Raw genomic sequence first — 16,074 nt, forward strand, 5'->3', positions numbered from 1 at the left:
CTTAATTTTCTAATTTTTAACGATACAATAGCGACGATTATTATTTTAAAAAATTTTTGTTAGGCTTAACATCGATGAAAATTCAACGCAAAATAGGTTAATAGCGATATACTAATATACTAATTACATGGGATATAATAATATACTACACTAATAATGGATTTTTTCATACTTTTCGGTTATCCGACCAACCCCAGTCCCCAATTGAGTCAGATAATCGAGGCTCTACTGTATTAAAATTTTCTTAAGTGATACATATTAATATAAATTAAACAATGTTTTCTTCATCATCACTAAAAGCACTATTAACGGAGAGCTTTTTCTTTTTGGCAAGTTATCCTTATCTGCTGAGCATTTTTCTGCATTATCTTCAGATCCATGCTTTACCTTTTGCAAAATGTATGTAATTTTAGATTGCTTGCTTCTAGTTAAAAGATCTTCATAAATTTCCTTATATGGTGCTAAGCACTTATGAAAAATAAAACAAGTATGGAATAAGGGAAAAACATCTGGCAACATCAGAAGCAGAAGCGTCGAGATCTGGCAACATTGAAACAAGTTTTGAGAAGGACCATATGTACTGACAGAAGGTGAGAAAAAATTAACATACTTAAGTAATAATACTTAAGTATGTAAAAATTTATTACATTTCATGTTGTACGAGGATTTTACCCAATTCTTGAACCATGTCAGAGTGAATCCGTGCTATAACAGTACTGTGTTATACGGGGATGGTACCAATTCTCAAACCGTGTTAAAGTGAATCCGTGCTATAGAAATGCCGTGTTATACAGGGGTTACCTGTATTGCTAAATAAATTAATGCTAACGGGTGTTCATGAACAGATACTAAAAAAGTTAGTACTATATTTTTGTGTGTATAATCCATTGAAAATTGTTATAACAAAAATAAAACCTAAGTGTAATCCATTCCACTATATATACCACATCTATGAGAGCAGCCATTGCTCCTTAGTCACAAATTCATAACTGCAATTTAAAATTGCTTTATAATCCACTCACCACACTATCTTACAAATACAGATATTCTGCAAATTGATGAAAATATAATAACTGTTTACTATTCATCAGGAGAAGATTAGAAAGCAATTATTTATACTGCTTATTGAAAACATTAAATGTTTCAATAAACAGAATTATAAATTTGAAAGATAAAATATTTTTTGCTTGCATAATCAAATATCAAAACAAATGTGAGAGTAAATAAATAGAAGCACTTTTTTCATTCTAAATTCAAACAATATATTTATACAGTTTTGGTTAATTAACCAAATTTCTTGTATTATTTTTAATCATTATATTAACAAAAAAAAATCTAAAAATTCTTCAAAATTTTATCTTTCAATGCTTGCCATTTATGAATATAACAGTGGGAAAATATTTATGCATAAAGGAATCAATGCATAAATTGTATAAAAATTATAAACATTATTTAGAAACATTGATAAACATATGTCATTAATAATTCAAAATATTTTACATACTACATTGATTTCCCTCAATTACACTTCCAGGTTCACATACAAATTTTGGATTGCTTCTTTTAAATCTTAGATGTTCAATCTTAACACGTCTGCTACCGAGCGAGAGATCAAGTTCTCCTTTTTGTGCTGCCGTTTTTAAAATGTTCATTGCCGTTTCCATTCGATCTAATAATTCTTGCTGAAGATTTGTTTCTAGTTGTTCATCTAAACTGTTTCTGTTTCCTGAAGATTACATAACCATATTTAACTATTAAACATAAAATATATATAAAATAACTTGAAAGTAACTTCTACCTGCCAATTCAAATTCAACTTCAATAACATTATCCTCATTTTGCAAATATCTTTGACTAGAACCATTGAATTTTTGTTTTAGGTCCAAAACTGCATGATGAGAAGAATAACTTTTAAACTCTGCAACTATTGTATAATTTCACTTTTTAACTTTATTAAAATCATAATAATTACTTTTTAAAAGATGAATGAATAATAAAAAGATTATTTCTTACATTACCATTTTTTGATGTATTAACTGATTCCAATAAATATGACTCAATGCCAACTTTACTATGATCTGCAATTGTTTTTAAATCTATACTTCTACGTTTTTTTTGGGAAATTATGTTATTTTCTTCTTCAGTTTCTATAAAATTAAATTTTTAAATATTATAATACAAATATAACTAGGGTAATATAATTAATATAATTTTAAAATTATTATTTTAATAATTTTCTATAATAGAAGTACAGACAGAGGAGTGTATCTGTGAACAAATATTGCATAGGACTGTAAAATTTCTTAAGCATATAAGATGATAATATTTGAATAGGGAATATTCACAAACCATATAGTCCACTTGGTGGTAGGAGGTAAGTTATTGGCTACCATGGACCACTGAAATGAGAGAGTGGAGTCTCCCTCAGTCTGGTCACATAATCTAACCTCTTAAAAAATTGTTCTAGGTTGCAATATAGCTTATTATCTGTTGAAAGTGTGTTATAGACAAAGTAATGCATGTAGAGATCTCAGTATTAGGGTAAATATCAGCAGAAGCAACATTAAGCAGAAGGACAATAAATCAGCAATTCTCTTAGTGCCCGTAGGGTAGAAAAAGTAGGAATAAAAACTGCATTCCCTTCAAATTAAATTTATTTATTTGAAGGAGATGTAGTTTTTTATTCCTACATTTTCCATCCTATGGGCACTAAACAACCTTCAAGTCATATGCACAAAAATACAGTAATTATCATGATTCATAAAAAATTGAACTAAATATATCTACTTTAAACTTTTATTTTAGATTTACAAAACAAATCAAATTTTCTGTATACATTTTGTGGAAAATCATAAACAACAACCTGTAGGCACCAAGAAGATCCATGAACACCATCTCACTAGTAAAAATATCATTTGAAGTTTTTTGCTATTGATAATTATTGGCATTTCATTGGATATCAAATGATATGAATTGATATTAAATGATAACAAATGGCATGTCCTCTGCAATCATTTACTTTGTAGAAGAGAATGTTAAATAGTATTTCTGAAATGATATAAATTGTTATAAAATGATCTTGAAATTTTTTTTATTTTTAAATTCTGAGTACTTGATGTCGACTGATATCATTTGATAAATGGCAAAACATACGGTAGACTGTTACTTATTCAAACTAATGAGAGTAGGAGTGATCAGGATATTATAAAAATCTGGATGAGGGAATGAGAATTTTTAAATAAGATTGTAGCATATGGGCCTACTGTACATATAAAAAAATATTTATTTTGACAATTACAATTAATTTTGAAATTATTGTTTTAAAGTTGTTTGTTTTGTTCTCAACATAAATGATTTGAAAACATTTGTTACTTTTACTAGTGGTGTGACACATCCTTTCTATTTGTTGTTTTTTCACAAAAATGTTTTTGTAATATTTGGATTACTTTGATGTTTGGGTTTTATTTGATTAAGACAACATGACACATGGGCAATTTGCCAAAGGGGAATGCCTCCCAGGAGGTGTTTTATGGGAAATTGGCCCCTATTTAGGCATTACCAATGTAAAGAAAACCCGAAAAGCACCACATGGCCAGCCTGTTGATGAGGTTGCAGACCCACAACCAACAGTATTCAGTGTTTTATCCACTTAGTCACTGGTAGGCTCGGATTACTTTGAATTATTTCAGGTTTGGCCAGGCATGAAATGGGACAGGTAAGCGATGAAAGATAAGATGCTTATTTAGGGTAGACTAACTATGAAAATTTTTAAGGACCAACTGGGCTCAAATCAAGGCCCTTCAGAATAGCAAGCTGATGTTTCATCTGCCTTGCTCATCTGGTAATTCTATCATAGTTTAATATAATCAAAAATAATTCAACAGCTAATTAAGAAATATTAAATATATATTAAAAAATATACTATTTGTAAATATTTAATCAACTAATGATAATTTTATTATAAACTTAAATTATATATTATCCAAAGCATTTATCAAGATATTGATAATTTTTACCTGTATTTAATACTAATTTAATACTGTATCTAAAAAAAAATTAAATTATAAAAAAGTAATAAAACTAATTTATATTACTTTGCTTTCTAAGATTTACATGAATTGATCTGAAACCAAAAATGGAGGAGGAAGAGGAGGAGGAATGTAGCAAATATTTAACAAAGGAAATAATTATGTTTTTTATTCATTCTATCATTTCTAATCACTGATTTTTCCTGGAGGGCTTTCACTTTTGTATTTTTATCATTTTGTTTCCAATTCTTGCATTCTTGCATCCAAGGGGACCCAATTCTTGTATTCTGTGACTGTAACATAATAATCTTAATCTTAGTTATTGTTACTTTTGCCCGAGCAATGCCGGGCCTACCTGCTAGTTTTAAATAATTTAGCTCCTGTTATCCAACTTTACGTGTAATAATTTTTTATTTTGAAGTAAAATTAAATTTAAAAAATTGAAAAATAAGCTATAATATATATATATAAAGTTCATTTACAATACACAGAAAACATTTTAGGAAATTTCCTTGCTTTAGTGATGAAAAATTCTTTCGAATATCATCAGTAACATGCATACTCCAGTTTGAATATTAAAGATGTAATAATTAAACCATTGTATCTACAGTATCAACATCTGCAATATAATACCTGAAGAGATGTGAATATACTTTTGCTCGGCAAAAGTAACGATAACTAAGATTAAGATTATTACATTACAGTCAACCTTACCCGTTTTCACAGAATGCAAGAATTGGTGTGAATATTTGATATACAGAATGCAAGAATTGGTGTGAATATACAGAATGCAAGAATTTGTGTGAATTTGATATACAGAATGCACGAATTGATGTGAATATTTGATATACAGAATGCAAGAATTGGTGTGAATATACTTTTGCTCGGGCAAAAGTAACGNACAGAATGCAAGAATTTGTGTGAATTTGATATACAGAATGCACGAATTGATGTGAATATTTGATATACAGAATGCAAGAATTGGTGTGAATATACTTTTGCTCGGGCAAAAGTAACGATAACTAAGATTAAGATTATTACATTACAGTCAACCTTACCCATTTTCATATAATGCAAGAATTGGGTCCCCTTGTTTTCAGACTAATTAGAGAATTTTTAGATGGGTCTAAAAATATGTTCGATTTCCCGCAAAAATGAAAAAAACTGCACCTGTGTCTTGCAAATCGTCTTCTCTTAACAATTCCATTGTTATGCAACCCTTCCATTGTTGATGGAAGTGTTAAGCCCTAATCCTGTTCTTCTCCCCCGTGGGGAGGAATTTCGAAAAATCCTTTCTTAGTGTGTGTTCTCGTAACATACCCTAACTGTGTACCAAATTTCAATTTTCAACTCCTAACCGTTTGGGCTCTGTATTATTATTATCATTATCAACCTCTCTCAATTATATATTAGATTGATAATTTGGATATATATGACACATGCATAAAAAAACACTAAACAAGTATGTGTATTATAATGAAAGTGTTAGGCACAAAAGAAGTTAATCTCATCAAGTTAACATTATGTTAAAAATTTTAAATTTATAATGTTGGTTGTGTGTTAGATTTGCTAATTTATTTGAATTCTTTTTTTTCCTAACTGAAGAAGACCTAGGAATAAGTTGAAAATGTTTTTAATATATTAAACTCATTGCTGGATATCAATAAGGTGTTTATAGTATCTCACAACTAGCTGGTCCATGATCATTTCAAATATGTAATTACAATAGAAAGTGTGAAGTCATATGAATTCTGTCACAGTCAGATATTGAAACAAATGGGTTAAATTTTGAATTTGAGATTGAAAGAATCATGAATGGATGGTGTGTGTGTGTGTGGAANCCTGATTTCTAATTAGAGTTTTGAGTTAACAAGTTTAATATCTGATTTTCTCAAATTTTTCTGTGGCATAAATTTTTCCATTATTAAGCCTTTTCTCGAGAATCTGTTCACTTAATGATTAAAAAATTGTACACAGTTTATGTCATTTTTGAGGGCATTTTCAAGATGCCCCTTGGGTCCAAAAATATCTATAAGCTAAAATATAACTTGAGATCATTGACATTGAAGCATAAAGGGCAAAACAAGACTAATTAAATGTAATTCATACAATATTTAATTTAAAATTTAAATGTAATATTCCTGTTATCAAAAAGATAACAGGAATATTTTATCTTGCATGTGACTTATGTCATATTATTCCTTTTAACGTATGTTTCCTTTAATCATTTTTAAGTAAATAATTAGCAGATTCTTTTGGCATTTCGGTTCTAAGCTATAAAAATTGGCATTTTATTGCATTGGCCTCATGGGTCTAACAGTAAAATGCGAATTTGTTAATTTAATGGCATTTATATACAGTTTATGAAACTTCAAGATTTTATTAATATATATTTAAAATAAAATCTTTTCTTGAACAAACATGATATTACCTTGTTAGAGATTTGATGTTGAAGATGTGATTTCACTTGACTAACAAAAAATGAATTCTTGCAATCAAATCCATCTGCTATCACAGATACTACACCAGTTTGATATAATGAATTGGAGAGCTCAACCACTGTATAAAATATATTTATAAATATAAAATATTAAGTTCAAATTAAATAAATTGTATATTTAATTTTTAATATTGGTAATCACAAATCTTCTATTCTGAATACCGGTATTTTGAACAATCTCATACTCATTTAACCTTTATTGTCTGGTACTGCTTAACCATTTGTAAAACAAATGTTTTCAGTATCAGTCGAGGTCTGCTTCAGGTTAATCTGGTGTTGGATAGTTCTGTGTGAATATCCCGGTCGGTGGCATAGGTGGATAGGGCGGTGGTGTAATGAGCATGGTATATGTCATATTTGTGCTCCCTAATCCTCTGTTGGATGGAACACTTCATGGAGCCAATATACACCATTTCTCGCCTAAATCTATCATCCCTCATAGAAATACTATATACCCCCGGAGCCCTAAGATCATTCTGTTTATCTTTTGCATTACACAATAATTGATATATATTGGGGGATCTTCAGTACATTACACTGGTGTTCGTTTTGGTTGCAATTTCTTTATATAAAGCTTGAAATCATTGGTTGTATTCAACGATGGTGCATCTGCTGGTTGGGTCCTGACTAGCCTTTTGAGTAATGGATGCATCCTGTGTATCAAGTCTTAGGAAATAGGCACGTGCTAGCCCTCATATTAGTTCTTTTTTGTATCCATGTGCCACTGTGATGCGTTCTATATTTTGTAGTTCAATTATCGTGTCACTCCACTTAGAAGGGTGCGTATATGCTCTTCTAACTAACGCCCAGAATGCTGTGACCTTTTAAGTGTATGGGTCAGCTGAGTTTGCCGGTATAAACCATGGGATGTAGCTAGGTTTATAATATATACTCATTTCAACCACTCCACCACTGAGCTTGATGTTAATGTCCAAGAAAGTGCAGTGGTGGTAGTCAATTGATTCAGTTTCAGGGTCAGCCCATACGGATTGTTGTTCATGTGATTCAAAAAAATCATTGATGTTCGGTTTCGTTTTCCACAGGATAAAGACATCGCCCACATATCTCTTATAAATAATTATATTAGATCTATACTTTGGTATGACAGTTTCTTCTAATCTACGTAATACCATCTCATATAAGTCGCCAGACAGCAGGCTGCCCATGGGTCCCCACATTTTTGTAGATTGGTCCTGTTGTTAAACTGGAATATAAAGTTGTAACACATGAGATGCGCTGGTTCCAAGATCTGTTTGTGATGTGTAGGTGTTCTGAATTTGGTCAATAGGAGATCCCTCAGAGCACAAAAGCACAGTTGTAACTTAATTGAAGGGTATAACGATATAAAGTCACATACTGTGATGTGGGCCAAATCCATTACCTGTGTTTGTCTTAATAGTCCTATAAGTTCTTTGGGGCGCTTGACGTTTAGATCATAATCCCTCATATGGTCCGATGCAATGTTATGGACCACTTTTTCAAGAAGTTTTGTTGGAGACATGGCCTTATCCGAAATGGGTCTAAGACAGGGGTAGGCAACCTGCAGCTTGCGAGCCACATGCGGCTCTTTGGATGTGAAGCTGCGGCTCTTTAGTTCCATACGCAAATATTATTTATTTTATCAAAAAAAAAACATATAAACATTTAAAAATCGTTCTGAATCGATTAACGAGGATTCGGCACTGATTCTATCTCTCAGCCACTTGTACTCGCTTTTCATCGCACCCCTCCCCNTTAATACCTTGGACAACAATATTTATTATACAAGTATTATTATTTCCTGCTTCATCGTGTGCTTCATAAATTACTGATGTTTCACCAAGAGAAAAATAACCTGGTTCATGTGATCTCCATATGGTCACTTTGCCACCAGAGTTATCAGAAAACATTGGTTCTTCCCAAGAAACATCAACAGGAATTTCTCTCGAAAGAAATGTCGGAGGACTTACACATTTATCAACAACTGGAGGTTGTGTATCTAAAATTTAAAATAAAAAATACAATCAATTTACTTTTCAAATATATTCATTTACTCACATAAAAGAATAAAGTCATAAGCATAAAATTACTTAAATTATTAATACAGTACTAATTTTGATATTAAAAAATAATTTAGTACTAGTAACAAGAGTTCATTTGTATTATGCAAACAGCAGTTACACGTGGCTTTCCTAGTAAGGTTATTAAAGGTCTCATCAAAGCAGCAGTAGAAAAGTACAAATTTGGTCCCAATAAAGAATATTGTGGGGAAGTACTCGATCTTTAGAGTATTCCCTGTGTAAAAACAAAACAAAAAGAAACTTCAAAGAAATAAATCACATACTCTATGATTCCAATGCAAGGAATTTAAAGTTTATTTTCGTCCTTCCGATCACTTCTCTGTCCTTTCACTATAACAGATACTAAAACAAAGGAAACAACATACACACAAAAAAAAATTTGTGACTCTCTTGTCTATATGTCTTCCCTCCTTTTCTTTCTTTCAAAAAGCCCCGCTTCCCCCGTTGAGCATGCACAAGCATCCCTCTCTCCCTCCTTTACTCTGGCCCACCCAAGGAGCTGGTTATGCAACAGAACACATGGTCTTCAGACCACAATATAATAAAGAAAAGAAGAAAGAAGATCAAGTTACTAATAAGAAAATGTGTGCAATTACAGGAGTAAAAATGGCCAGTTTAATTAATACTTATGCTAAAAGGAATATTTCTTTAGCTATCAGAATTCGCCCTTCTATTATGCAACTACTTCGTATGGATAAGGAAGAGATACAACAAATATATAAGGCAAGAGTATCTATGGTCAACCTTAAAAAAAATGAATAATAGCTTCTACTATACAGGATTGATGTACAGAACCCTATGGCAATGCCTAAAAAGCATTACTCCATGATGTAGAAGGGTTGGTATTTTGAAAGCGGCGACATTAAAATTATAATAATGAGCATGCGCGATTGAGAAGATTATAGAACGCGCATATTGGAATTTTCCATTTTGCAAATTTGAAATCTGATAGTTCGATCCTGAAGAAGGTCTGTGAATCTGACCGAAAACGTTAGATAAGTGTGCAAAATAGACTGCATTTTAAAGGTATAGTGGAGTTTTTTTAAATAGTAATGCAGTTAGAGATATAATTATGGAAGATATTTTGAACATCTCATTTAAGTTCTGTTCATTGTAAAAAAAATTATTTTTGAGCTTTAAAATAAAAATAGTTTATAAAAATGGTGCGTATGATTCATGAAATATAAATGTTCAAAATATATAAACATAATTATATTAACAAAATTAGTCCTGTAACTGGTTTCCTGTTTTAAAAAATTCCGATGTTTATATAAAATATGTAGGCACACATGATGTATATCTATTATAAAATGTTCGTTTTCTACTGTTTTCAATGGTAGAAAACATTTGTTTGGAAGTGAATTATTGCTGGTTTTTTTCAGTAATTACATATTTATTTTATATAATTATATTATATGTATACTAGCAGGTAGGCCCAGCATTGCTTGGGAAAAAGTAACGATAACTAAAAGTAAGATTATTACATTACAGTCAACCTTACCCGTTTTCACATAATGCAAGAATTGGGTCCCCTTGTTTTCAGACTAATTAGAGAATTTTTAGATGGGTCTAAAAATATGTTCGATTTCCCGCAAAAACGAAAAAAACTGCACCTGCGTCTTGCACATCGTCTTCTCTTAACAATTCCATTGTTATGTAACCCTTCCATTGTTGATGGAAGTGTTAAGCCCTAATCCTGTTCTCCCCCGTGGGGAGGAATTTCGAAAAATCCCTTCTTAGTGTGTGTTCTCGTAACACCCTAACTGTGTACTAAATTTCAATTTTCAACTCCTAACCATTTGGGCTAGTATCCATAATGTATATAGAAGCCTTTATCCTGTCTCTATCCCTCCGGAGGAAATTTCGAAAAATCCCTTCTTAGTGTGCATTTTCGTGACATACCCTAACCGTGTAACAAATTTCAAGTTTCAACTCCTAACAGTTTGGGCTCTGTGCTTATTATTATTATTATCATTATCAACCCGTCTCGATTATATATTAGATTGATGTTACATGTATAATTATGTAAACATTATATAAGTATTATATTAATTACTGTATATTAAATTTTAAAAATCAGTTAATTTTTACTATATTAATTATCTAATCGTTTTTCATTTTTCTTTCCTGGCTGTTATGTATACATAACAAGGAAAAGTATTGAAATCGTCACAAATTTGACCCACTGGGTGTTTTGAAAATCTTGATTTTGAGACTTCTGAACCCAAAAAAGTAAAAAAAAAAAAAAAAAAGGAAAAAATTCTACACGTGCATGTGTGTGCATTGGCATTTATTTTATTTACTTACAATAAAATTTGGCATGGTATCCTGTGCATAAGGGAGTATTGCTGCTATTAAATTTTGCTGGTTAAAGGTCAAGCAAGTGAAGAGATATAGAAGGGGTCACGTATCATATTTCCAATAGGGTTGGACTGAAGATTTTACTTGCTATTAGCATTTACAATTATTTTTATAAAACTCATTTATATCCTCAAAATTAAGCATTTTCCATTTCATAATGATTAATAATATAAAACTTATATTTTAACAAAATCTCATAACAGATGATGCCACTGACAATTTTAATTTGGTGCTGTATGTCTTAGGTGTTTTTCACTGGGAAAGTTATGCAACTTGTTGCTAGATTTTTTTACAATAAGTTATAAAACAGTTTTATAAATGATTATAAATATCCTTTTCAAATTGGAACTTAATCCAACTTAAGATATTTTTACATACCTCTTACTGTCACAGTGAAATTACATGCTTTTTTATTTTTATTTTTATCTTCTGCAATATATGTAATTGTAGAAACACCAATATGAAACCTTCTTGGTGGGATAATAGCAGGGATTACTGAAATTGTAGGAATATCTCTACTGTTGTCAACAGCCAATGGTATTTCCCACTTAACCAAAGCACTTGCTTCATTTTCCTCAGCATCCACAACAATATTTTCTGGACATTTTATTACTGGTGGTTGAACATCTGCAATAAATTAATTTTAATATATATTAATATTTTATAATAATTTTTATTTAGTTAAAATGCTGGCACACTTAAACTGAACCTATATACTAAACCAACAACTTGATACCTAAATGCAAATTGCAGCATATAATGAACAAATAAAATTTAATGTTCAAACGTTTTTGGCCATCTTTCAGAGATCCTTGTCAGGAATGATTGTATGAAATGCTACCTTAAAAGGCCAAAGACCCTTGGCCTTTTTAGGTAGTGACATTCTAGGCCCTAGTCTCAAGAGTTTACTCCCATTGCTTGGAGACTTCCGATATCTACAATGAACTGAAATGCATCAAGTATATAGCATCTGCACATTGGTACCACCAGTCCTTAATCAACAGGCTTGCTGCCAAACAGCAATCTAGGATAGCTATCACAAACACATGGGTTAATGATGCAGAGTACAATCAGGTTGTTATATCTTACGAACCGTCCCTCCAACAAATTTATAATAGAATCGCTAAGGATTTAAACTTATGCTTAACATATTCAGCTTTTAACTAATGCAAAAAACAAGTCCGGTGACAAGAAAGCGCCAGGAGTTTGTCCTGCATTCCATTGCAGGACAAACGTTTTAATAGAGGTATAACATACATCGGATCCACATACAGATCACTTGAGGCTACAATACAGGACCACAGATATGATGTGCCCAAGGGAAAGTATAATACTGCACTAGCACAGTATGCTACCAAACCTGGGGTTTCTCCTTGTTGGGATGAAGCTACTCTTTTACACAGGGCTTTTGACCAACATAACTTATGTTTGTTGGAGGCTCTTGAAATTTATATAGTGGGCATGAAGGGAGGTTGTATTAACTCCGACTATATTCCGGTTCCACAGTTGAGGAAGTATTATTTACAATACCACAAAACATAAATAATTACTTATAAAAATTATCGTTATTTATCTTTATGCAATGTAAAGGAAACAATTTCCTTATTGAACATCATTTATATGTTAAAACATTGGACTAACTTTTACAATGCCACATAATATAACAATAATAAATTTATTTATAGTTTTATTTAAAAAATAACTAATTTATATGATGTAAGCGTAATTNAGGGAGCACAAATATGACATAGACCATGCTTGTTATACCACCACCCTATCCACCTATGACACCAACCTGGATATTCACGCAGAACTATCCAACACCAGATTAATAAATAGAGCTTTTCATACGAACCACATCAGAGCCCTGGAAATATACAGAGCCAGCCGGACAGGGAGATGTATAAACACCAAAGATGGCAACATGCTTTCCTATGCTTGGTGCTATGTATGCGAAGAAAATGATGACGATATGTAACATGTGCATAAGTTCGAATATAGTTTAAAAACTAAACGTTCATTCTAAGAATGGAATCCGATTGTTTTTTTAACCTGAAGCAGACCTCAACTGAGGCCGAAAACGTTTGTTTTACAAATGGTTAAGCAGTACCAGACAATAAAGGTTAAGTCAGTATGAGAAATATTGGTAATAATTGCAAGACTCATAAAAGTAGAAGATTATGGACTTCTGTTGTTCTCCCCTTATGAATCAGTAGTTGCTTATAACATTAAATAGAATAATCTAATAATTTAAAATTATTATATAATAATTTTCTAATAAAATTATTAGAAAATAATCTAATAATTTAAAATTATTAGATTATGTTCTATTTAACAGATTAGACATAAAAACTGGCACACTTAAACTGAACCTATATACTAAACCAACAACTTGATACCTAAATGCAAATTGCAGCATATAATGAACAAATAAAATTTAATGTTCAAACGTTTTTGGCCATCTTTCAGAGATCCTTGTCAGGAATGATTGTATGAAATGCTACCTTAAAAGGCCAAAGACCCTTGGCCTTTTTAGGTAGTGACATTCTAGGCCCTAGTCTCAAGAGTTTACTCCCATTGCTTGGAGACTTCCGATATCTACAATGAACTGAAATGCATCAAGTATATAGCATCTGCACATTGGTACCACCAGTCCTTAATCAACAGGCTTGCTGCCAAACAGCAATCTAGGATAGCTATCACAAACACATGGGTTAATGATGCAGAGTACAATCAGGTTGTTATATCTTACGAACCGTCCCTCCAACAAATTTATAATAGAATCGCTAAGGATTTAAACTTATGCTTAACATATTCAGCTTTTAACTAATGCAAAAAACAAGTCCGGTGACAAGAAAGCGCCAGGAGTTTGTCCTGCATTCCATTGCAGGACAAACGTTTTAATAGAGGTATAACATACATCGGATCCACATACAGATCACTTGAGGCTACAATACAGGACCACAGATATGATGTGCCCAAGGGAAAGTATAATACTGCACTAGCACAGTATGCTACCAAACCTGGGGTTTCTCCTTGTTGGGATGAAGCTACTCTTTTACACAGGGCTTTTGACCAACATAACTTATGTTTGTTGGAGGCTCTTGAAATTTATATAGTGGGCATGAAGGGAGGTTGTATTAACTCCGACTATATTCCGGTTCCACAGTTGAGGAAGTATTATTTACAATACCACAAAACATAAATAATTACTTATAAAAATTATCGTTATTTATCTTTATGCAATGTAAAGGAAACAATTTCCTTATTGAACATCATTTATATGTTAAAACATTGGACTAACTTTTACAATGCCACATAATATAACAATAATAAATTTATTTATAGTTTTATTTAAAAAATAACTAATTTATATGATGTAAGCGTAATTATTTTTGTTTTGAACATCGTTTAAATGTTTAAAAATTGGAACACAGCTAAGTTCAAAAGTTAAAAATTTTCAAAAGATTTTTTTTTGTTTCGTACATTCATTCCTGATGAGGGCCTCTGAAAGATGGCCAAAAACGTTTGAACATTAAATTTTATTTGTTCATTATATGCTGGAATTTGCATTTAGGTGTCAAGTTGTTGATTTAACAGATTATTTTGCTCTAGAACAGTTTGCTTTCAACCTTTCTGAGGCCATGGAACACCATTTGTATACTTTTTATTACATGGAGCATTAGCATCAATACATTCAAAAATCAATAAGCAATTCCACGTTTACTATTCTCATGAAAAAATGAAACAATAAACTAATAAACTTCGTTGTATTGAATAAAATAGAAACATAAAACTGTCTGAAAATAGAGTAATATGTTGTAATACATTGGAATATATTTGCAATAAAAACTTTAAAATCTTTTTTTGTGGAACACTTGAGGCAAGTTGGCAGAATACAGTTGAGAACCACTGTGCTAGAATAAAAACAATGTAATAAAATTATAATTTTTGAAAATTTTTTGTATTTTGAAGAAAAATTACTAATATTTTCATATTTATTTGCTATTATTAGAATTTATATAATTAATTTTATTTTTAGATACACGATAGTAAAAAACTAAACATTTTCAAATTAGAAATTTTATTGAAAGTAATTACAATATTACAGTTCATATTGTAAAAACTAAATATGCCTCTTTTAAATTTAAAAATATTTAGAATTTCTAAAGGTAAGACATTCTGAAGTGACTTTAATTTTAAATCTATTTTAAATTACTCTAAAATGATTACCAGTATATGAATATTTATTTATAAATTTTTTGTTAATATTTACATAGATGGTTAAATTAAATTTTATAATTTTCATATTTACATTGTATATTTAAAGTTTCTGGTAAGCGTTTTAGAAAATTTTATATTTTATACTGTAAAAGTTATTTTGAACATACCAGAACAATCAGGAATAGGAATATCTTCCTCAGGTTTCCAAACACCATTATATTCACAAAAATAACTTTCAGGAGGATGAATAGCAAAAGCATAGCCTTCTTTACATGATAAAGAACAATAAACTGCTTTTTCTGTTTCTGTGCAGTTGGTATGTCCGTTGATAGGATTTGACGGAAAATTACAAGCATGTTCTAAATTTCAAAAGAATATATAAAAGAATCAATTAAAAATTATATTGGTAACATAAATTTCAATGAAATTATAATTATATAAAATGAATGTAATCTATATATATAAAAATGAATGTATGTCTGTCTGTTCATCTGTCCTTCATGCATTACCACACCGTTTATCTGATTGCCTTGAAACTTTGGGAAGTTGTTTAATATACTCCCGCGAAGGTTTCTGGCATAGTACATTTATCCTACGATAGATGGCACGCGTTTATACTGTGTGTTCGAACGATTTCAAATTGTGAAGACCATTTTCCCCCTTCAAAAAATATCTCTATATATGCATTTGTGAACTGTTATTTACGATATTTGTAATAATTTTTGTTTAATCACTTTATTTCAACTTTTTTTTGCTAATTATGTATTCGCTCGAACTTTGTTAAAACCTTAACTGTACCCCGAACAACAACCGAAGTTGTAGGAGGAAATTCGCCTATTTTACCGATCTAGGTATTCCCCCTTTCCAAATTTTAATATCGACTCAAAATAATTTAAAAAGA

General features: G+C 30.9%; 2 protein-coding genes across 2 annotated transcripts in view; both read right to left on the reverse strand.

Moving 5' to 3' along the window:
* Window positions 1-2,130, reverse strand: part of LOC111634240 (sushi, von Willebrand factor type A, EGF and pentraxin domain-containing protein 1-like) — a 70,366-nt gene extending 68,236 nt beyond the window's left edge. Inside the window, exons 1-3 of the mRNA XM_023378965.1 lie at window positions 2,014-2,130; window positions 1,799-1,924; window positions 1,505-1,726 (exon numbers count right to left, since the gene is read on the reverse strand). Of these exons, the coding sequence (XP_023234733.1) occupies window positions 1,505-1,664 (160 nt within the window). The 5' untranslated portion in view covers window positions 1,665-1,726; window positions 1,799-1,924; window positions 2,014-2,130. The remainder of the gene's footprint in view (window positions 1-1,504; window positions 1,727-1,798; window positions 1,925-2,013) is intronic.
* Window positions 2,131-7,642: 5,512 nt separating this feature from the next.
* LOC111634236 (sushi, von Willebrand factor type A, EGF and pentraxin domain-containing protein 1-like) overlaps window positions 7,643-16,074 on the reverse strand; it is a 19,856-nt gene continuing 11,424 nt past the window's right edge. The window contains exons 4-6 of the mRNA XM_023378961.1: window positions 11,328-11,576; window positions 8,270-8,506; window positions 7,643-8,094 (exon numbers count right to left, since the gene is read on the reverse strand). Of these exons, the coding sequence (XP_023234729.1) occupies window positions 7,643-8,094; window positions 8,270-8,506; window positions 11,328-11,576 (938 nt within the window). The remainder of the gene's footprint in view (window positions 8,095-8,269; window positions 8,507-11,327; window positions 11,577-16,074) is intronic.

This window comes from Centruroides sculpturatus, unplaced genomic scaffold, assembly GCF_000671375.1.
Source record: "Centruroides sculpturatus isolate CEXI.00-Female unplaced genomic scaffold, Cexi_2.0 scaffold361, whole genome shotgun sequence".
NCBI classification, from domain to species: domain Eukaryota; kingdom Metazoa; phylum Arthropoda; class Arachnida; order Scorpiones; family Buthidae; genus Centruroides; species Centruroides sculpturatus.